Source organism: Leopardus geoffroyi, chromosome B4, assembly GCF_018350155.1.
Source record: "Leopardus geoffroyi isolate Oge1 chromosome B4, O.geoffroyi_Oge1_pat1.0, whole genome shotgun sequence".
Classification (NCBI taxonomy): Eukaryota; Metazoa; Chordata; class Mammalia; order Carnivora; family Felidae; genus Leopardus; species Leopardus geoffroyi.
In genome coordinates this window covers 104,012,124-104,034,473 of record NC_059341.1, presented here as the reverse complement: position 1 = coordinate 104,034,473, position 22,350 = coordinate 104,012,124, and the positions used below count along the sequence as shown (strand labels likewise).

General features: G+C 36.4%; 1 protein-coding gene across 1 annotated transcript in view; it reads right to left on the bottom strand.

The window, feature by feature from the left end:
* The window catches only part of OTOGL (otogelin like), a 140,667-nt gene extending 120,656 nt beyond the window's left edge, over positions 1 to 20,011 (bottom strand). Inside the window, exons 1-8 of the mRNA XM_045464048.1 lie at positions 19,817 to 20,011; positions 18,699 to 18,738; positions 17,689 to 17,737; positions 12,918 to 12,984; positions 11,159 to 11,257; positions 9,450 to 9,604; positions 5,495 to 5,616; positions 1,003 to 1,208 (exon numbers count right to left, since the gene is read on the bottom strand). Of these exons, the coding sequence (XP_045320004.1) occupies positions 1,003 to 1,208; positions 5,495 to 5,616; positions 9,450 to 9,604; positions 11,159 to 11,257; positions 12,918 to 12,984; positions 17,689 to 17,737; positions 18,699 to 18,738; positions 19,817 to 19,892 (814 nt within the window). The 5' untranslated portion in view covers positions 19,893 to 20,011. The remainder of the gene's footprint in view (positions 1 to 1,002; positions 1,209 to 5,494; positions 5,617 to 9,449; positions 9,605 to 11,158; positions 11,258 to 12,917; positions 12,985 to 17,688; positions 17,738 to 18,698; positions 18,739 to 19,816) is intronic.
* Positions 20,012 to 22,350: the final 2,339 nt, after the last annotated feature.

The following is a 22,350-nucleotide window of genomic DNA, read 5'->3' as shown; positions in this document are numbered from 1 at the left end:
GAAATAGGCAAAAGACATGAACAGACACTTTCCCAAAAAAGACATACAGATGGCTAACAGACACATGAAGAGATGTTCAACATCACTCATTATCAGGGAAATACAAATCAAAACCACAATAAGATACCACCTCACACCAGTCAGAATAGCTAAAATTAGCAACACAGTAAACAACAGATGTTGGTGAGGATGTGGGGGAAGGGGAACCCCTTTGCACTGTTGGTGGGAATGCCAACTGGTGAGGCCCATCTAGAGAACAGCATAGAGGTTCCTCAAAAAATTAAAAATAGAACTACCCTACAATGCAGCAATTGTACTTACTAGGTATTTATCCAAAGGATACAAAAATGCTGATTCAAAGGAGCATGTTCACCCCAATGTTTATAGCACAGCTATCAACAATAGCCAAATTATGGAAAGAGCCCAAATGTACACTGACTGATGAATGGATTAAGAAGAAAGACAAATATCATATGATTTCACTCGTATGCGGAATTTGAGAAACACAACAGATGAACACAGGGGATAGGAAGGAAAAATAAGATAAAAACACAGAGGGAAGCAAACCATAAGAGACTCTTAAATACAGAGAACAAACTGAGGGTTGCTGGAGGGGAGGTGGGCTGGGGGGGTGGGCTAAGTGGGTGATGGGCATTAAGGAGGGCACTTGTTGAGATGAGCACTGGGTGTTATATGTGAGTGATGAATCACTGGGTTCTGCTTCTGAAACCAATACTACACTGTATGTTAACTAACTTGAATTTAAATAAATAAATTTTTAAAAATTATTAGGAAATGAAAATGTAAACTACCTTATGGATTTCAAGAATGACACATATATATTTTCCTATTCAAGCTTCACTTAAAATCACTAGAGCAGACAAGCGATAGCTACCAATTTTACCTAACCGAGGACAAGTTGCACCCTTCTGTATACAAATAGCTGGCTCAGTGAAGGAAGAAGACCTCAGAAGTACCCCACATTTCTTCCACTCCACTTACCTTGCTGAATGATGAAATCATCAGATTGAATGTCATTGTAGTTTCCACATAAGCCACACGATTTCCCTTTATGCTCCTGAGACAGTTTGAGGTAAATTCCAGATATTCCGTCCCAAGCCAATGAAAAACCAAAGGAGGTTTTCACCAGAATATAGTCAGCTAGTTTCTCAATGAAAACCTGCCCAATAGTCTCAGGCAATGTTAAACTTGAAAAATAGAACAAAGACAAGTTAAGCATTATGATGAGGATTCCATTATGGATGACCTATTTCCACACTGATAAAGATTTTACACATATAACTGAATGCTTCTTTCAACCAACCGAAAATACATTTCTGGTAAATATCAGTGATTTTATAAATCTAAAATAACTTTATTTAAACCAATGATAGCTTAAATATATTTATTTTTTACTAGAGAGTTCAAGATAATCTAAAAATCTTGCTCAACAATTTTGAAGTCAGGACAAACAATGGTGAAAATATGGAAACACACTGAGTTCTGATTTTGTTTAATTTTCTTTTAAACTTGGCTGTAAGGAACTAAGAGCTTCTATCTCCAAACCAGCACCTTGGTGTAAGTCGCTGTTTTCCAAAAGAAAAAATTATGGGCATGATCAATTATAATTTACATATTTAATACTGTAAAGTTCATTATTGGGAATATAGAATACTTTGTCATATGGTATTGCATAAGGGTTATATTCATAATTTTAAATTGGATATAATTAGACCTCTTTAAACAAGGGTCACATTGAATATTTAAACTCCTAACCCAATGTCTAGTCTTTTCACTTTTCACAACCATGTACACATAGAAAGGATGTGGGAAAAATGACAGAACTGAAGAAAACTGAGCAATGGACACTTTAAAAGCACAGTAAGTCACCTAAAATACTTTTGAAAGGTGACTGGACTCGTTCCACGAATATTACAGAAAAGAGCAAGTGCTAATAATTAAGCAAATGGAAGGAGGGGTGCCTGGGTGGCCAAGTCAAATGAGCATCCAAATCTTGATTTCAGCTCAGGTCATGATCCCAGGGTCATGAGACTGAGACCTGCATCAGGCTCGTCACTGAACATGGAGCCTGCTTAGGATATTCCCTCTCTCTCTCTCTCTCTCTTGCTCTCGCTCTCTCTCGCTCTCTCTCCGCCCCCCAACCCTGCTCTTCTCCCTACTTGCACTCTCTCTCTCTCAAAAAAAAAAAGGGAAGGAAAAAGTCATTTTTACTAAAATAGTCATGCTAGTTGAGACTTATAACCTGTAATATGAGTAAGGAAGGAGGTTAGTAGGTATATCCACACATTTCTCTCAAAGGCTTCAAACTGGTGAGAGTTCCTTCCCAGAAAGAGCAAGTCCCATGGAACAAAAACCGTAAAACCAAACCTACTGGCTAACAAAGTGACAGTCCCTAAAGAAACCATTCAAAATATCTGCGACCGCTTGTGCAGAGCTGTTTGCAAATAGTTTTTTTTATGGAGAATTAGTTATAAGAATAGGAAAATAACTAAACTTTACATTGGGTAATAAATAAGACTCTAGTTTACTACAACCCTAATCTATTCTTATTAAAAATTATAAGAATGACGGGCGCCTGGGTGGCTCAATTGGTTAAGCCTCTGACTTCGGCTCAGGTCATAATGTCACAGTTGGTGAGTTCGAGCCCTGCATCCATCTCTGTGCTGACAGCTCAGAGCCTGGAGCCTGTTTCAGATTCTGTGTCTCCCTCTCTCCCTCTGTCCCTCCCCCATTCATGCTCTGTCTCTCTTTCTCTCAAAAATAAGTAAACATTAAAAAATATATAAATTATAAGCATGAGAAATTCATATTAAATTCACAGTAAAAGTCAGTATGAATAATATTGTTTAAGTTTGCAAGTTTATAAAAGCTATACTTGAAAAAAGTGAATCATGTTTTATAAAAGTATTTCATAGCTATAGGATGTTAAATGTATGGAGATAGAGTGGCTCGGTTGTGAGTATTTTTTGGTTTGATCATTTGTCATTTGATTCTTTCACAGAAAATTTGATGAAATATACAATTTTTAAAAATAAAAGATTCCTAACTGTAATTACCCAGCTTTCTATAACATAAAAGAATGCCACTAGAGATGGAGAATAATAGTAAAAATTAGATAATCTCCCATAAAATTAAGAAAAACTCCACGCAACCTAGTCAGGAAACATTCACAATGCAAACGAAAATGAATGTACAAATTAATGTTGAAAATTATTCATGGGTTTACATGTAGCAACACCCTTCATTTCACAGGTGAAAGAACCAAAGTCCAGAGCATTACAGGGTTGATTTGATTTGATTTTGACAAATATTTCCCTAACACCTGCTTTGAATTAGGCCCTAGGCCAGATGCAGCATTATTATAAGCAACTTAGTTGAATAATAAGAAAATCATCCTCTTCCCATCATACAAATCATATAAATGCAATCTCTCATACAAATGGAAATCCTCAAAGAAATATTTTCTCGAGATTTAACAAAGAGTTAGTATTCCTGAAAATCTACTTGAATGGCGTTTTTGTTTTACAAAACAATATTTTTTTAAAGGGTCTATTATGTTACCCCAAATCCCATATAAGGAATCCTAAATAATTATTTAAATTCAGCTCCAAGAAATACATATGCAATTGCATTATATTCCCATTCAAATGGCTAAGCCTTCTTTTCTAAGAAAATGAGAAGTACAGAACCCAAATGATCAAGAAAATAAGCCTGAGAGAGGTGAGAGACTGCTTGGGGTCACCTGACTGTGACAAAGCCAAGGTCAGTGCCTGCTGCCTGCTGCTTCATCCAAAACCCTTTATGCTATCACCTGCTGCCTCTTGAGGAATCTAAACTGAGAACAAAGTACATAGGGTGGTAAGGTCATTGTGCTAGAAAGAATCCCTAGGGTTCAAACACTTGCTAATGAATTCTAAATGACAGACAGAATTGTTCCATCCCACAATTTACATTTTCTGTCATAACTCAGCCAAGGAATATTTTCAATTGAGGATTTCTACAATTATTTAGATTGGAAGGTGGACTATTCCACAGCATTCCTACCTTAAGTATAAAGCCTTTCTTCAAACTAATAAACGCTCCTCCACCCAAAACTCTCAGATCTTCTTGTCAGCTAGGAAGGCAAAACTGGGAGTCTCTCTGATTTACCCAAGAAGGCTAGTTATTTATTGGCTCTAAATCATTGTCAGAACACTAATGGAAAGTCTCAATTAATACCCAAACCTCATTCATACAAATTTAGAAAAGACTTCCAAAGGTTTAGTTTTATTTTAAGTTACTGCTAAGAAAGAAAGAAAGAAAGAAAGAAAGAAAGAAAGAAAGAAAGAAAGAGAGAGAAAAAAAGAAAAAGAGAAAGAAAAAGATTTAAGAAAGAGAACAAAAATAAGAGTTGAACTATGAAGATTTCTCCTGAATCTTTCTTAGAAAAAGGATGTGATAATCTCATTTCTATCTAATCAAACATACGTGTATCCTGCACAAACATTAAGGAGGTTAAATTGGTTGGATTCCTGGTCACATGACTGGCCTTGGCGCTTGCTGAAGTCTTAATATCTGTATGTTATAACTTTAAGGTTGTTGTTTGAAAGAAATCCTCTCATCTCTTTTGCAATGCTGGTGGGAATGCAAACTGGTGCAGTCATTCTGGAAAATAGTACGGCGTTTCCTCAAAAAGTTAAAAATAGAACTACCGTATGACCCAGCAATTGATGGGTATATATCTAAAGGATACAGGTGTGATGTTTTGAAGGGGCACATGTACCCCAATGTTTATAGCAACAATCGACAATAGCCAAAGTATGGAAAGAGCCCAAATGCCCATTGACAGATGAATGGATAAAGAAGATGTGGTATATATATATATATACACACACACACACACACACACACACACATACACACACAATGGAGTATTACTCAGCAATCAAAAAGAATGAAATCTTGCCATTTGCAACAATATGGATGGAACTAGAGGGTATTATGTATGCTAAGCAAAGTAAGTCAGTCAGAAAAAGACAAATATCATATGACTTCACTCATATGTGGAATTTAAGATACAAAACAAATGAACATAAGGGAAGGGAAGCAAAAATAATACAAAAACGGGGGAGGGCAAAGCATAAGAGACTCTTAAATACATAGAACAAACTGAGGGTTGCTGGAAGGGCTGTGGGGGGGGGGGGATGAGCCAAATGGCCAAGTGGCATTAAGGAAGACACTTGTTGGGATGAGCACTGGGTGTTATACATAGGGGATGAATCACTGGAATCTACTCCTGGAATCATTATTGCACTATATGCTAACTAACTTGGATGTAAATTAAAAATTAATTAAAAAACAAATAAATAAATAAACATAAAAAAGAAAGAAATTCTTTCTTCCTACTCTCCATAATTCATTTTCAAGCATGAGATGTTTGGAAATTCTATTAATTCATGGTGTTATTTTTATTATATCATTTATCACATCTTACCTGATTCCATTCTTTTTTATTTCATGCCCATAAATTCGAATTTCCTCTTGGTCTGAAAAGAACAAGCTGATTGACCGATAACAGTAATACACTGAACCATGGCACTTAGGGCTATTATGAACCTTAAAAGAGAAAAAAAAAAAAAAAAAAAAGAAAGAAAGCATAGGAACCAGCAAGAGATATGTAGGCCTTCATTCGAGTCACCAAAGCCACAATGCCTGTCTACAGTTCTACAGCACCATTAGTCCTATGACACTTCACAAAATTACAACTACATTTAGGATTTCCAAGAGAAAAAAAGATTTACCACAGAAATTGGATGGCAAAATTAACTCCATAGAGTACACATTAATTCAGCATATTTTTTAAATGATCTGAATCTTTACATGTTGAGTGTCAATATTCTAAAGATACATGGTATGTACTGGAATAAAATTAGTTCTAGGAAGAGGACAGTAGAGCACCACAAAAACACACATTTGTATTTTACATGTCCATGTCATGTTAAAGAATCATGAAATGGAGCTCTACACAATGCAACACTTACAGATTGCAAAAAAGTAACTATAACCCCTCTAAAAATAAAACTGCTCTAAAAATAAAATAATATTTTAGGGAAGACAAATATTATTTCTCAAACCTTGATGGGAAAATTAGTTTATGAGGAAAGAAAGAAAGAGAAAGAAAGAAAAAAGAAAGAGAAAGAAAGAAAGAAAGAAAGAAAGAAAGAAAGAAAGAGGAAGGGAAAGAGGCAGTGAGGATAGAAGGAAGGAAGGAAGGAAGGAAAAAAGAAGGAAAAAAGAAGGAAAGAAAAAACAAGGAAGAAAAGAAAACAAGAAAGAAAATAAAAGCAAAGAGAAGAAAAGGAAGGAGAGGAATGTTAGAATCTCTTACCCCATTCCAATGTTAATTTCAAACATTCAAAAAGCAAAGTATAAAAATCTGACCACATTGAGAAGAAATGTATGGAGATAGAGAATTTGAAATTAAAAAAAAATTAGGGGGCACCTGGGTGGCTCAGTCAGTTAAACGTTCTACTCTTGGTTTCAGCTTGGGTCATGATCTAATAGTTCATGAGTTTGAGCCCCATGTTGGACTCTGCAAAGACAGTGCAGAGCCAGCTTGGGATCCTCCCTCTCTCCCTTTCTCTCTGCCCCTTTCCTGCTCACATCCTGTCTCTCAAAATAAATAAATCAACTTAAAAAAACATTATTGATTGGAACATAGAAAATGTAGCAAACAAAAAATGGGGTAAATGCTAACTCTATACAAATGTACAAAGAATAGAAATTAAATAATAACTTATTGGGCTTAAGTCTAAACAATATTTATATGAATTCATAAAGGTATAATATGTAATATGTGTAAAAGGTATAATATGTAAATATGTGTAAAAACCACATATCATTTAACCTAAGATGGTGATATAACCCCATTAAGAGGAAGGAAGGAAAGAAAGTGTGTGTGTGTCTGTGAGTGTGTGTGTGTGTGCATGCGTGTGTGTGTGTGCGTTAGGGGCAGGAAGGGTGATGTAACAAAGATGATTCCATCTTCCATAGTCAGAAATGAATGAGTAAAGCCTAACTTGAAAAATAAAGAAATAATAGCATATTTTGGCATGTAAGATAAAAGCCTGAAGAAACAGCTTAAAGAGCTAGAGAAATTGCCTTTGGGGAGCCAGATTTTAGCTAGGGTTGGGAATGAAGGCAAACAGGGGCTACAGTTTTGCTTCACTGTCTTAGATGAATTTTTTAGACTGTATACATGTATTATTTTCATAAAAGTAAAATTAAATTTAAAAAGAAAAAGAAAAGGATTGGGAATATGAAAAAGGATATATGCATAAAGATGTTTATCAATTTATCTATTAAAATACTGAAAAAAATTTTGAAAACCTAAATTTCTAAAACAGGGCATAAGTAAATAGTTTGAGTATTCCACAAATTGAAACAAATACAGCTAAAAAAAATTGGGTTTTAAGAATACTTGACGTGGAAGAAAGTTCTTCACATAATATCAGGTGAAAATCTAGGACAGAAAATTATACATAGTATGATTTCAAGATTATAAATGTGTTTAAAAGTCACAGAAAAAAAGTGTAGAAGAAAATATATGAAGCCATTAGCAATGGTAACTCTTACTGATATTTCTATTTTTTTAGACTTCTCTGAAATTTTCAAGTTCTCTACAAGAGAAGTGAACTACTTCTATAATCAGGGGAAATATGACATTTAAAGCAAATGGATTTGTTGACTTGAAAATTTTCCACCATCCAAGACAGAGCCAAGTAGAAACAATATTAACTCTGGGAGCACAGTTTAGCACTGTGTGTTATTAACAAAGGACAGAGTATCTAGTTGACACTTTATTCTTCAAAGGAGTGAGACCCTGGACAAGAACATTTCAATGAGGGAGTCAGAAGGTGTTTAAGTGATAAACCCAGAAAAGAGTGAAGGAGTAACAGACAATAAGTGACTGAAAATAGGAGCCCTGTAAATACCGAAGATGCATGCCACTAACTTCCCTATCTAAGGAGACATGGGAATTTTTTATCTTTAAGCCCGGTAAGTTAACTTTCAATAGACTTCATTTCCTTTCTGGGTCACAAGGATTTGTTGTTCTTAAAAAGCTTCAGGGCCTACTTTTTAATATTTGCATCACCTAAGAGAGGAGGAGAATTTTGGCAACTCTAATGTAAGTTAGAAGGGAAAAGGGAAGCAGGAATTGAAACAAATAATGCCTATGAAGAGTTTTAGCTTTTGAACAGGATAGCACAGCAGTTTCCTGACTGTGTTTTGAGATAGCTGGAAATACAGGGGAAGATGGTGAGGCAGGGAAAGAGGTCCCTGACTCTATTGGTTCAACTAAAACCCCTCTGCAGCTTGTATTTTTTTTTATTTTTATTTATTTTTGGGAAAGAGAGAGTGTGCACATGCAGGGGAGGGGCAAAGACAGAGGGAAACACAGAATATAAAGCAGGCTCCAGGCTCTGAACTGTCAGCACAGAACCTGACTTGGGGCTTGAACTCACAAACCATGAGATTATAACCTGAGCCAAAGTCAGATGCTTAACTGACTGAGCCCCCCAGGCGCCCCTGTGCTTGAATTTCTCTTAAGAATTCTTCCAAATCAGAGCACTTGGGGGGTTCAGTCATTTAAGCATCTGACTCTTGATTTTGGCTCAGGTCTTGATCTCATGGTCGTGAGATCAAGCCCCGCATCAAGCTCAGCACAGAAGGTGGAGCCTGCTTGGGATTCTCTCTTTCCCTCTCTCTCTGCTCCTCCTCCACTTGTGCTATCTCTCTCTCTCGCTCTCTCTCTTTCTTTCAAAATAAATAAACAAAGTTATAAAAAATAGAATTTTTCTGAATCAAGAGTTCTTCAACTAAGCACTAACTCTCTGAGCTCAATCCTGTAGTATGAATCTACCTAGTAATTAGCTGCCTGCCTCCATGCCTCGAGCCTGTGCTTATGTGCTCTGTTTCCTGAATGCCCATCTCGGGCTCATACCAAAGGGCACCTTTGAGAAACATTAATCCAGGTGTACCTCACACTGGAAGTGTCAGGAAGGAAATGTGTATGAGCAATTTGGTTGGTGCCCAAACCCACTCCCTCTTCAAAACATTCACATCAAATCTGAAGAATAAGGACATTAACTGGAGTTGATATAATTTGACATCTGTGATACAGACATTCTGCATTGCCTGCAATTCTCTCCCACCTGGATCCAAACCCTTCTTCTCCCAGTCTAAGGCTCCCTCTCAATAGAATATACCCAATTTAGCTACATATTTAGTCCATTCCAGTAAGAACCAATCCTTCTCCTTCCCCAGTCAGAGCCCTAAGTATGCATGCTATGATTATTATATATTTTCCATCATTTGTCCTGTACTTTAAAAATACAGACTTGCCAGAAAAAAAATCTTTAAGTTAATTATGTCCTAGGATCACCTACCCATACAGTGTACCGAGGCTCCAAATTACCACAGTCCTTTGCAAAGATGTAAGAACAGTTTCCTGGGAAATAATAGTAAATGCCATCAAAGGTTTCAAAGTGGTACTGTCCCCAGGTTTTGCAAATCCCATCTCTGCCATTGCCCATATTTGGCACTGAAAAGAAATAGGATCATATTTAGTAGAATAAAATAAATTACACCCTGTTTCTGGCAGGATTCAGTTATGGTAGGTGACTCTAATTTTCAGTAAAATAAATATTCCCCTTTGGCAGTCAGTATCACAGAAAAAAATAACTAACATAAAATTATGAGTTGCTCGCAAAACTGTTAAACTCTCCTGAAGGAAAACATGGTCTCCAAGCTGTTTTGAAGAAAGGATTTATGTTAGAAAATTCCTTAACTTTTGCTTTTAAAGGAAGACTCTGGAAGAAGAGAAGAGTGGGGAAAATGATACAGTAAAAGAAGGTAACAGTGATAAAACAAATATAATGCCTCAGAAAAGAAAGAAATGTCCCCACTGAGTGCCCTACAAATTTGCATGAACAGCATTAGAGTATTCCAGATTCTGCAATTTTTAAAAAAATGTATCTTAATACTGTCCACAGAGAAAAATAACCACTGGCAAAAGAAAAATCATGTTTATATGTCTGAGACCTAGGGATGGGGAGCATTAGTCATCCAAAGTATGCTGGAACTTAGGAATTCATGACCTCAGACTGGCCAAATTTTAAGCAACTATCATCTTAAATTGTACAACTTCATCTTCACTGTCCTCATGTCTACCTCCCTTTGTCCCCTTGTGGATAATCCTCTATTCTATTTTGATTTTCTAGACCCTTCCCTCTAGAATAATATGGAAGTCAATGACCTTTACAGAGCACTCGGTGTATAACATTTTAACACATGCTATAGGGAACATAGAGATAAGGCACAATCATTGTGCCTTTTCTTTGTAATTTTACCTAAATTTATTAGCCTTGGCCAACTTTGGCCTTTACAGGAAAATAACACAGAGTGATTCATTATTCAGACTTCTCTGACAGTATGCCTTGCCTCTGTTGCATATTTTCATAGAATCTTATACTTTCTTTTATAGCATGTGGTACAAGTATAATTAATGTGTATCCATTGTGCATCAGTCCCTTCCTCTAGACTGTAACCTCCAGGAGGGCAGAAACATGTCTATATTGCTCACTATTGTATCCCCAGTGCCAGGCCTGGGATTTAATAGATATTCCATAAATACTCATTAAACAAATTAATATCTATCATTGTTGATGTCGGACCTTATCCTAGACACTGTGGATAAAAATATTTTTTAAAAACCCTCTGCCTTTGAAGAGCTCTCAAAATTGTTTCTATTTTATGTACAGAATGTCCAGTTAATTCAAAGTCAAAAAGAATGAGGGCTCCAAATAACAAATCTGATTTATAAAGCAACAGAGAAATGAATAAGAACATAGTTTAATGGATTAATATAATGTAAAGTGGAAAAAAGGCTGGAGGAAGTTGTAGAGATCAGTGAGAAAGGAAAGTGGACATACCTATTTTCTTTTACATTGTTTCTAAATTATAGGAATGAATTATGGACACTCTAGTTAGTATGTAATATGATTGTCCCAATCCCCAGTGGCTGAACACTTACATAGCAAATTAACCTTAAAGTTCCCCTCGACTTGTAATTCCCTCAAGCATCCCTGAAACTTACCAATCTGGCACCGTGTCCCAAGTGCCTGAAATATTTGACAGTCACATGTACCAGTCTTAGAACAGAAAGCTCCATTAAGACATTCATGAGGACAAGAACCTGACAGGCAAAAAAAAATAAGTTATCTTCTGGCGTGCCTCAGTTCTTATAAACATAAAATGTCAAGATTTAGCTTGGACTAACTGTAATCATTATTAATTCAAACAGAACCCTGGGCCTCTTGCCTTGAGGAGCTAAAGAATTAAGCCTGTCAAGTCTCTATCTAGTTCATTTCATTATGTGTGCTGTGAAACGAGAAAGACAGGATTTCACATCTCAAACCACCCTGAGAGCAAAGGTTAGCTTCCTTCAAGCAATTGAAAGGTCAAGTTCCCATGTAAGGAATCCCTGTCCCAGATGATGAGAACCAGAAATGCACAAACTGCAGATGATTCTGTTGACAGAGTTTGGCCCTGGCTGCACGTCCAATGGTCTCCATCTCCAGGAGCAAGTGTATTAAAGAATAGCGTCCATCATTAGCTCGAGGGATCAGGTGAAGCATTAAAAAACTCAAATGGAAGCTCCCATTTTTGAAGAGAAGAATTAAATATTTCATCCAAAGTGTGTGTATTAATTAATCTTCAGGCTCCATTTCAAATAATACATTCTTCCTGACTCATACTTAACTTTAATGGGTATAAACCAAAGTCATGGCCGGCCTTCACCAAAAATACTCTTTTTCATGGAAAGAAAAATTGCCCCAGAGGATTATGCTGAAAAGAGGAAGCAAGAAACTATGAGCTACTGAGTATGTTTTTAAAATGCAAATGAATCACAGTGAAAATTTTTCCTCTAAAAAGGAGAGAGGACAAGGAGTAATTGGCAAATTTCAAGCAGGAAGAATTTAAGTAACTCATCAAGAGAAGACATCTCTGAGTCACCATAAAGAAGTACTGAAGATTGAGCCTTTCAGGAATATGTTAAGGTCATGGAAGGCAGTTAACGAACTGTGATGAATTAGCCACCATTCTGACAAAGTCAAGAATAAGAAAATCCTATTATTATTCTACTTTTAAGATCCATCAATTTAAAGTCTTTTTACATTTAAAGACCTACAATTCTCTCTCCAACTCTTAACTGAGGGAAAATGAGCTGTTTCCATTTGATTTTGATTGATCCACTGATCCAGGTAAAGTCATGTTTTCACAAATTTAAATGCAGTTTTTTCCCTATAAATTTTATCTTAGAACACAATCTTAACATTTTTACAATAAGTAAATATCAAATAAATAAATATCTAGACAAACAAATGTATCTCCTTCAGAAATCTATTTACAACCCTGTTTATTCTCCTGGCTACCCAAAACTAGCCAGGAATAGTTGCTATTTTAAATAAAAGGAAAATAGTTGCTATTTTAAATAAAAGGAAAAGTTGGAATTCAATTTCAAACTATCATCAGCATTATGCTTAATGGAAATGGGAAGTGGGTAAGCCAGAATAAAGATGTCAGGGAATCAAGGAACAAGTAAATGACTCACAAAGAAATTTGCTGATACCCAGTGATATCTTTCCCGATCACGTAGCTATCAGCTTCGTCTAATTGTTTAACACTGCTAACAAAAATAATTCAAATTTCTACATAAACTGAACTTAACTATTACTATTATTACCACCTTGGCTCAGTTTCCTTCATGCATTAAATGGCAATAGTTAATTCAATGTATTTCTCAAAGGGGTCTTTTAAGAAAGCAAACAGAAAAACATAGGCGTGACACCAACCTTTTATTTTGCTCTCACCCCAATTAATAGCTTCATGGAAGAAATATCTTGGAGACGTTGCTTCAAACTTGGAGAGAAAGAAATAAGAATTCAAAATAGTTAAATTATTTAATTTGAGCCAAACAAGCAAATTAGAAACTCTGGGGAAATAGTTACAGATACAGCAATTATAAAGTGCTGACTCTGTGTCCTTGACTTATGGAGGCATCTCGATGAGGCAGAAAGGGCTCCTCAGGTTGTGGTTAGAGGATGTGACTTCAAGCTTTGGTTTTGCCTCTTACCTGACTTGGGTAAGTCTTTCTCCTCTTTGAGCTCAGTTCTTCTCCTGCCTCCCTCTCCTCTTTGGAAAAGAGCCTGAGTGGAGTCTAATCTTTGCATTAACTGACTGCTTTGCCTACAGAAGTAGCTCTTCTCTGATATTTCCAAGTGCAGATCGATCTGGAGAAAATGCATGCGGCTGATGGACCAACAGACGAGGACCTGCAGAGCCATTTGTGAAGACACCATCCACAGAAGCTTCTGCTTTGGCACTGTGTGTCACCCTCCATCTCCAAAGAACTGACACTTTGAAGTTCATAGGCCATTTAAGTATATCTTTTTATAGACCCCCAGCCACTTTAAGGTAATGGTTAAGAGTATGAATTATGGAATCAGACAGACCTGGATTAGAGTCTTGATTTTGCCATTACATAGACATAGGCAAGTTTCCTAAGTTCTTAAAAAAAAAAAAAGGTTTCTTAACCTCTTCGTGTCTTCTTTTACTTGTCTGTAAAATGGGAATAATGGTATCTACTTAATTGTGCCGTTATGACAATAGATTAAAATGATGTATGGAAAAATTCCACCATAGTGCCTCACACATAGACACCTAGCAATAAAGAGATTTATATTTACGTAAGAAACCCAGATAAAACCTTAAGATTTTTGGAGGTCAATATAGCTTATAAGCAAATAATTGTGGTTTACTAGGCCTAATCTCATAAGGGTTTTTATTCAAAGTCAATGATAATTTAGTGTATGGTCTGAGGCAATGTCCCTTCCAATAGCATTTCTACGTTTACCAGAAGAACACATGCTCCCAAAATTTTCCACATAACTGTCAAATCAAATACTAGATGTTATTAGAAAAACTGGAAAGGTTGACGGACAAGAAGAAAGTGGGAAGAGGGAATGTGACTTCAGGTACAAAGTCCTCCCTCAACAGATCCTGGTCTCCTTCCTACATGCAGTTTTATTTTGGCATTTTCCAGTGAAGACTTGTTCTTTTAATACCCACACCTGCCCCATTCCAGGAAAGAGGACTCCCACACTCTTTCTCACACTTCAACACTCCTTTCTAAACTCCTTGAGCCACACTATGCCTCCAATGCCATTATTTCCTGTTCTCATTCTTCCCTGGTTTTATCCTCACTGTTCAATCTCCCCATTTTGCCATTGCCTCTGTCTTCACACTAAGTTAAATTCACAATAGTCTGTGACTTTGATTCCCCCAAGACAGCAAGTTTTTATTCTCTCTGCAGCCGTAATGTTTCCAACTGTCCGCATCTAACATAGCCACCAATGTTCCTGGGCACCAAAATCTTCTTACTTCAGCTCCAGTGAATTATCTCTGATGCTCGCTAACATTGTCTACTGGTTTCAACTCTGACTCATACAGGCTTATAACCTTGAACAAATTATTTGAAAAAAAAAATTTTTAATGTTTATTTACTATTGAGAGAGCGAGAGAGTGTGTATGAGTGGAGGAGGGGCAGAGAGAGAGGGAAACACAGAATCTGAAGCAGGCTCCAGGCTCTGAGCTGTCAGCACAGAGCCCAACATGGGGCGCAAACTCAAGGACCGTGAGATCATGACCTGAGCCCAAGTCAGATGCTTAACCAACTGAGCCACCCAGAAGCCGCTTGAACAAATTATTTAACCTCCTCATCCTCAGTTTCCCAATCTATAAAATGGAATAAGAGTAGAATTGTATTAAATGCAATGAATAAGGAAAGCACAAAGAGCAGTGCCAGGCATAGAACAAGGGTTGTAAACAAGTTACTGATTTTTATTACTAGGCAAAAACTGAATGCACCAGACAAGAAAGATCAAGCCTTTTTTTTTTTCTCCATATCCTTTCACTTAACTTAGGGTATATATACTCCATGGAAACTACAAGTGCTTAGCACACTGGCCTCCTCATTACGGAAGCATCCTAATTACCACACATTCCCTGCATCACACTACATTTCACCAGTGCTAAGACAAGACACATACATAGCTTTTACCTTTTTAACTAACCTGAACTCAGAATGGAATCTTACACTTACAATGGAGAGTATTTTATTTTTAAGTCATATAAATAATGGCAAATAATTGATGGTGTCAGATTCAATGAATAAGTTACACAGAAATGACTTCTTTTTAAAAATTTTTTAATGTTTATTAATTTCTGAGATAGAGACAGAGCATGAGTGGGGGAGAGGCAGAGAGAGGGGGAGACAGAGAATCCGAAGCAGGCTCCAGGCTCTGAGCTGTCAGCACAGAGCCCGATGCAGGGCTCGAACTCACGAACTGTGAGATCATGACCTGAGCTGAAGTTGTACTCTTAACTGACTGAGCCACCCAGGTGCCCCAGAAATGACTTCTTTATAGTCTTACCTTCATTAGAATTTAGAATCTAGGCAATAGGCACTGCTATTCATTTTATGTCTCTAGCGTGGCCCCTGGTATGTCGTCAAAAAATAACAATGAAACTGAAAACAAGCATAATTCAAATGGGAATGATCTGCCTCCCCAGCTTTGTTTAGAACTATGACTATAAAAGATTTTGGGGGAGCCTGGGTGGCTCAGTCCGTTGAACGTCCAACTCTTGATTTCAGCTCAGGTCATGATCTCACTGTTTGTGCTGGCAGCACGGAGCCTGCTTGGGATTCTCTCTCATCCTCTCTGAAAGGGACCACCACCAAGACTGAGCCCCCAAACCCCTCCTTTCTACACTCTGGGATTTTCTCCCTTCCTGGTCCCACTTTTCTCTCTCCCTTACTTGTGTACTTCCCAAATAAATTGGCTGTACCTAAGTCTCTCAGCCCCTGCTTTCAGGAGAAGATTTCTGAAACATAAGGCAAGTGCAAAAGAAGTCCAGGCAGTGGGTGCATATGTTCACATAACTGATACAAGATGATAGCCCATTCTTCCTCCTTGCTGATAACATCCCCACAGGAGGATGGGAAGCACAGAGAAACAGAGGTTTGTGTCTACCCTTTCTTTGCTCATCCTTCATCTCATTGCCAACATATTTCTGAATCCTTACTCTCGCGGGTATCTATCCATCGATGCTCTGTCTTCCTAGAGCAGAAGTTATGAATCAGTGGGCAAGACTGGACTTATGACGGATGAAATTTCATGCAGCGCATGATGATGACCTCACTGCCCTTCTTCAGCATTTCTTCTTTTAAAACCTGTTCAGATGTTAAACAGGTTCTCTCTAAATGGGAAACCAACACAAGTAAGTGTGCTCCTCACTTATTAACCACAGGTAACTCCTTTGGGGTAAATTATACAAATTCTAAAAATACCTAAATGGACAATAGTATAACCCTATCCACAGGTCACTTCATGGGACAACTTTGGGGTCTATTTCACAGATTTTTGAAACTAGTAGGTTCACCAACATGCATTTTTTTCTCAAAATGGATTTTCTACTGAGTCATGCTGATGTCTTTCTGTGGTTTACATGGTCAACTGACAAACATGTAGTTAAATTTCTCAGAGAAACATCATTTTAACCACTTCACATGATGCATAAGTATTTAAGTACACAAAACACTCTTTTTAAGAGGGAAAAAAGTGTTTCCATTCCAAAGACAATCTTTTGCCCATCTCACTACAAAAAAAAAAGATTTCTGAATAAATTAGTTCTGTCCTCTAAATTGACACAAATGGCCTATCAAATCCATCTTCAGTTCTCTTTAATTAACACCAAAACATGTAAAAATTCAGGCATTTACCAGAAAATACTAGCAGAACTGATCGCAATTCAGATTTTGACAAAGGCCTCCTTGAATATATAAGTCGTTCGCTATATAAATATTCAAATCACATTACTTTCCCATGAATACCTTTAAGTTAGGATTCTCTATTTTACCACCCATCTTTTATAGAGAAATATTTTTTAAATCCACCTATTTGAACATTCCAATCATAGTTTGCAAATATTGTAATTATGTTACCCCAAACCCTTTATATAAGGGGACCCAAGCAGAAGGGCCTCCTCAGATTCAGTGCTACCTGCCCTCCAAAAATAGAGGTCACCTCTCCAGAGGTGTCTGTCATCGAGATTTGTCAGACAATATAAAAGCTGTCTGTCAGGACATCAGGACACCTCTGATGCCTTTTTGCAAGTACTTAACTCAGATCATGTAGACCTCTCTCTGCCCCTGTTCACTTGTATTTGTTTGATTGCATCACCCTGCTATCGTGCTTAATTTTTAAAACGATTAAAAATTTCTGGCATGTAGATGAGATTCAATCTTCCACACATGCTGTGAGCCTATCCGTAGGTAACTGAGGTAAATAGCAAAAAAGCACTCTACTGAACAAGTAAACGTGAACTAAGCATGAATTTGAGGGTTGTAGAAAAGCAGTAGAGAAGTTACTTTGCCTCTTCTCCTTCCTGTCTTGTTTTTAGCATTTTTTCCCCTTCACAAAGGTCTCATTGTTGAAGTGACAGCAGAGTCCCAAAGCAGAATGGATTATTTCTCTGCCTCTTTCCATCTGAGGCATAACCTACCTGTGCTGCTAAAAGAGCTCTTTTCTGTCGATTTTCATTAAACCCGTTTCTGGAAGAAAACAAAAAGAACTTGTATAGTCAAAGGCCCCTAGGCAACCTGAACAAGCCTTTCCCAAGAGAGAGCTGATGTTTTCCTCCTGATTTCCATCACTTTATCAAAGAGGTCTTTCTTGGTTTAACATTTAAAAGGTCCCCCTCCCCTTTTGGAGGGGTTAGATTTGGGTGGCGGTGCTGTATCGTTTTACAAAATTCAAGAGTGTCCCCAAATCTCTCCGGTCTCTGATGTAAACTGAATTTTAGGAAAGAACTTGAAGATAGAGAAGTAAACAAAATAGCGTAATATCGTTAACACCAACACACGATATTTTTTCCACATGACCATAAAACCCGTGAGTTAAGTATTCGCCAAGAGCACATTCACTTTTTCCAGACATCATATTCACTTCTCTCCCTTTCCATGTCATAAAGCACAGATTAACATTAGTGTGAATAAGCACATCAATCTGTGATTTATCAAAATCAAATGAGGAATAGAATTCTGCTTTCCATCAAGCAGATCGGTTCAGTTCAAAAAGTGATTTTCATTATTTAGTGCTAGAACAATTTTATTTTTATCATTAAAAATTGTTTTACTCTATGCTAAGATATAGCATGATTATAATCAACAATGTATATTAATAATAAGAATATAAAAGGGGGGATTATTGAACATAACTTCTTTATAAATCTTTGAAGTGAAAGTATTACCTCCTTAATATCTACATCATTGGACCCCCAAAAAACTCATCTTATAATTAAAGTGAAAGGAAAAACTTTTTCTTCATAAATAGGGCGATGAATGCCTGAGAATTTTTAATTTGTGGAAATATTTTAAAGAACTACATCTCATGCCCTTATTTTGTAAAATACTTAGTTTATTTTTTTTCAAAAGCAGATACATTTATCTGCTGAGCTCTGCTCATTCCCATTAACTTATGTTTTAGAGGACAGAAAGAACAAGAAGTACTCACTTAGATACTTTCGTCAAGATGGATGATGCACAAATATATCCTGCCAGAGATAAATATACACGTATAAGAATGGGGAACAAATTATCCATATATGGAGGTCATATGTTCTGGTTACTAAACAAATCATTGTAACCTAAATTCTAAAACTTAGTCTGAGTTTTGCTGGGAGTTATTTTGCATTTTCTAGAGGATGTTGAGCAGCAAATTCCCCTGTGAGTCATCAAAGTAACTGGTAATCCAGACAGAAGGAACAGTGTACCTAGATTTGTAGAGACATCATAAATACAGTGGGAGAAGCACTAGATTTGGAGTCAGAGCTCCAAATTTTAGTCTTGGTCCTACCACTTAGCAAATGCCAAGTTTAAGCAAGAGAGCAAACACATAAAAAAAAAAAAAATGATGGTGTTGGACAAGTCCATCTTTAAAGTCTCCTCCAGCTCTCAATACTCTATGACATTTTCTCCTTGGAATTTCTGTCACTACAAGGACTGAAAGATTGAGTCCATGACCCCTCTAGTCTTATGTTTCAGTAATTTCTCTCACTTCCCCTACAAGCTTCAAAATATACAGCTCTTTTCAGGATTAAAAACTAATAAGTGGATGTAAATAAATGCTTTCTCCACGAAAATATTCTATACGTATTAATTTATAAATAAAATTGTTATAAAAATCATTGAAAATCAATTTTTAGCCCCAAATGTTAAAGTCCTTCTTACAATAACTGTTCACCATTCTTGGGTTGATGGCATGAACAAAGTTTAGGTAATCTTTTTCTCTTTATTTATTATAAAATTTCAAATGTTTAAGTTATATCGACAACCATTTTAAATCATCTTTTAGAAAAGAAAAAATTAGAATCAGAGTTTCTTCCAGTATAGTTACTTATGATAATAAAAGCATGATTTTAGCAACTGAAGAAAAGACACAAATAAAAACTAAAGTCCCAAAATTATCTACATTACCAAGAACTTTGAAAAAGATGATCTGGGGGTCATTTAGTATCTATTCATTCCAGTGACTTCAAAGTGCCTTCCAGTGTAAGGGAAAACTGTTCGTATCAGTTGCAAGAGAGACGAACACACAATAAAATCAGGTAAAAATTTCATATAACTTCTTACCTTGTAATGACAACAGTAAATGAAGCAAGCATATACTCCGAGGTATCATTAAATTGAGTTTCCTCACAATGTTCATTTCAGTGGAGCCTTTCTCCCTGAAATGCAACCAAATTGTTGGTCTTTACTATGATGGCATCTTAGAGGTTGGCGCGTTCGTCGAGTGCTCAAATTCTTATAAATATAACTTTGTAACAACGTAATTCAAAAGGAAATTCCAGTCTAACTACAAACAGCATCGGAAGCTTTAGAGCTTGCAGGCAACTCTTTGGCTGAGTCTCTCATTAGTGATGCATGGCAGCTGCTTACCTGAGCCCGTATTAGTTACACCCTACCCTGCTTCTGCACATCATACTCCTTTTTGGCCTATATTAGTCTTTCACAACTTCTAAATAAGACAGCAGCATCAAACCCACAAAAAGCCTGTTGTTATCTCCTGATGTCACAGAAGATAACCATGATTCCTAATTGTTGATCTGTTATGTGTGTTTTATTCACAATAAATAATTACCTGTCCTTTGAGAAAAAAGGGTGAAATAAAATCGTATCAATTGTTTCTAGAATGTCTAGATGTTCTCGTAACGTTTTCTTTAGAAGTGAAAAGTAAACTAAGATGATGTGCGTATGTTTTCAACTCAAGTGCCATTACAACGTAGTTTGAGTTGCCGTATGCACGTGCCCACAGATCTTTCTGTTAAACATTCTGCAACCGAAGTAGAAAATAACACAAAAAGCTGATATTCTAATATCTGACTTCACAAAGAAACTAAAGTAAAGTAAAGCCCTGAAGACCCTCCCTTCCCACTCCATTTTGCCATCCTCTAAGACAGGTGCCCAGTTAGACAACATAAGAGGGCTTCTTATCCCAGCAGTAAGCACACTCTTCTCTGGAAGTGACTATCTAGGTGGGCATCAGAGAACACCTCTAATATTTCATAATGAACCTTACAGAGATGACCTAAACCCTGTGAATGAGTGAAAGTCATGCTTATACAAGGGGTGCACATTCCCTATAGCAGATCCCATCCACTACCTCCACTATTATCGGACTCATTTACCAGATGGGGACACAGTGGTAAGGAATGTCTGACTACACAGGAACTACCTTTGAGATGGAAAAACAGGCAGTTAGTTCTTAACATCTTGTTGTACTCAGACACCTCTTCTGCAATGAGTTTCCAGGGCAGTATCCTTGACATTCTAATATACTGCATGCCAGTATCTACTATATAAACAGTTCCTTGCCCGAGTCCCAAATTCAATGATCTTTCACTCTTGTTCTAAATAATTTTAATTCCTTTCCATTGCCTACATGACTGTCAATTCCATGAGTCAAGAGATGTTTGCCTATAAATTCATGTTTTTAGCGTGAAAACACATTATATAATTCATTAAAAGTGTAAGTACCTATGCATCTGTCTACACACACACATACACACACCCCTGCATATGTACACCCATTTTAAATTTTTGATAGATAGGTTTAAGTAATTTAAGTATAGTATGTGTTTAACAAATATTTATTGAAAGGTTGTTGGTCATTACTCTTAAATTAATTAGACAATGAATTAATATAATTTTAAACAGATAGGCTTAGCTATTTGTGGTTACACCCTAAATATTTGTCCAAAAATATGTATCTACTCAACCACAATCAAATTTATAAAGTATTCTAGATACTAAGAAGATGTGAATTTTAAAAATTAAGCTTGAAACTTGTTTAGAAAACAATAATTTTCTTCCAAAGATTTTTAAATTAAGAGCAGCAATTTCGTTTATGCAGAATGCTTATTGACTCTTTCTGGAAAGGGTAGAAATTGCACATAACAAATATATGTTACTAAGCCCCCTCCTTAATTTAAATAGTTTTTCTTGGCGTCATGCCAAGAAACTATTGCTTATTAGTTTCCCATGTAAGTCAATCTAAAATATGAATAATCTATAAATCATACTTTAGGATTTTTCCCTCTCTATTAATTGTTTGACTTTTTTCTTTGAACCTAAAATTTTTCACAAGTGACACACATGTGGGAAAATCCGAAAAGGAAACCAAGGTTAAATTTCATGATTCAAAAAAATAAACATTTCTATCATACTCATAGATTTTTCTAAACATTACCAGAACTTGATGAGAAAAGGGTTAGTAAACAGCAATGTAAAGCCAAGTGAAAAGTATTTATTTCTAATATAAACTTGGATATTTTATGTTCTTAATTCAAATGTAACAACTTGGAACTTTTCACCTCAAATTTCATACGGTATGTTTAAACTTCCGATTCAAAAATATCACAGCCATTTTAACTTGTTAAAGTTGAAAATTCCAAGCCTATATCATCTGGCATTCTTATTACTGTTTTTCTGGTTTGAACTATGTGCATTTAAAAACTAGAAATTGTTCTGTCTGGTAAAGAAAATAATAGAAATTCTAACAGAAATATTCGGGGTGACTATTCTTTTGTAGATAGAGGTTTCAGGGATGCTTTTTTTCTATTCCTCCTCCACCCAGGATTATAGAAGTTAGGAGTCTAAAGGAGAGT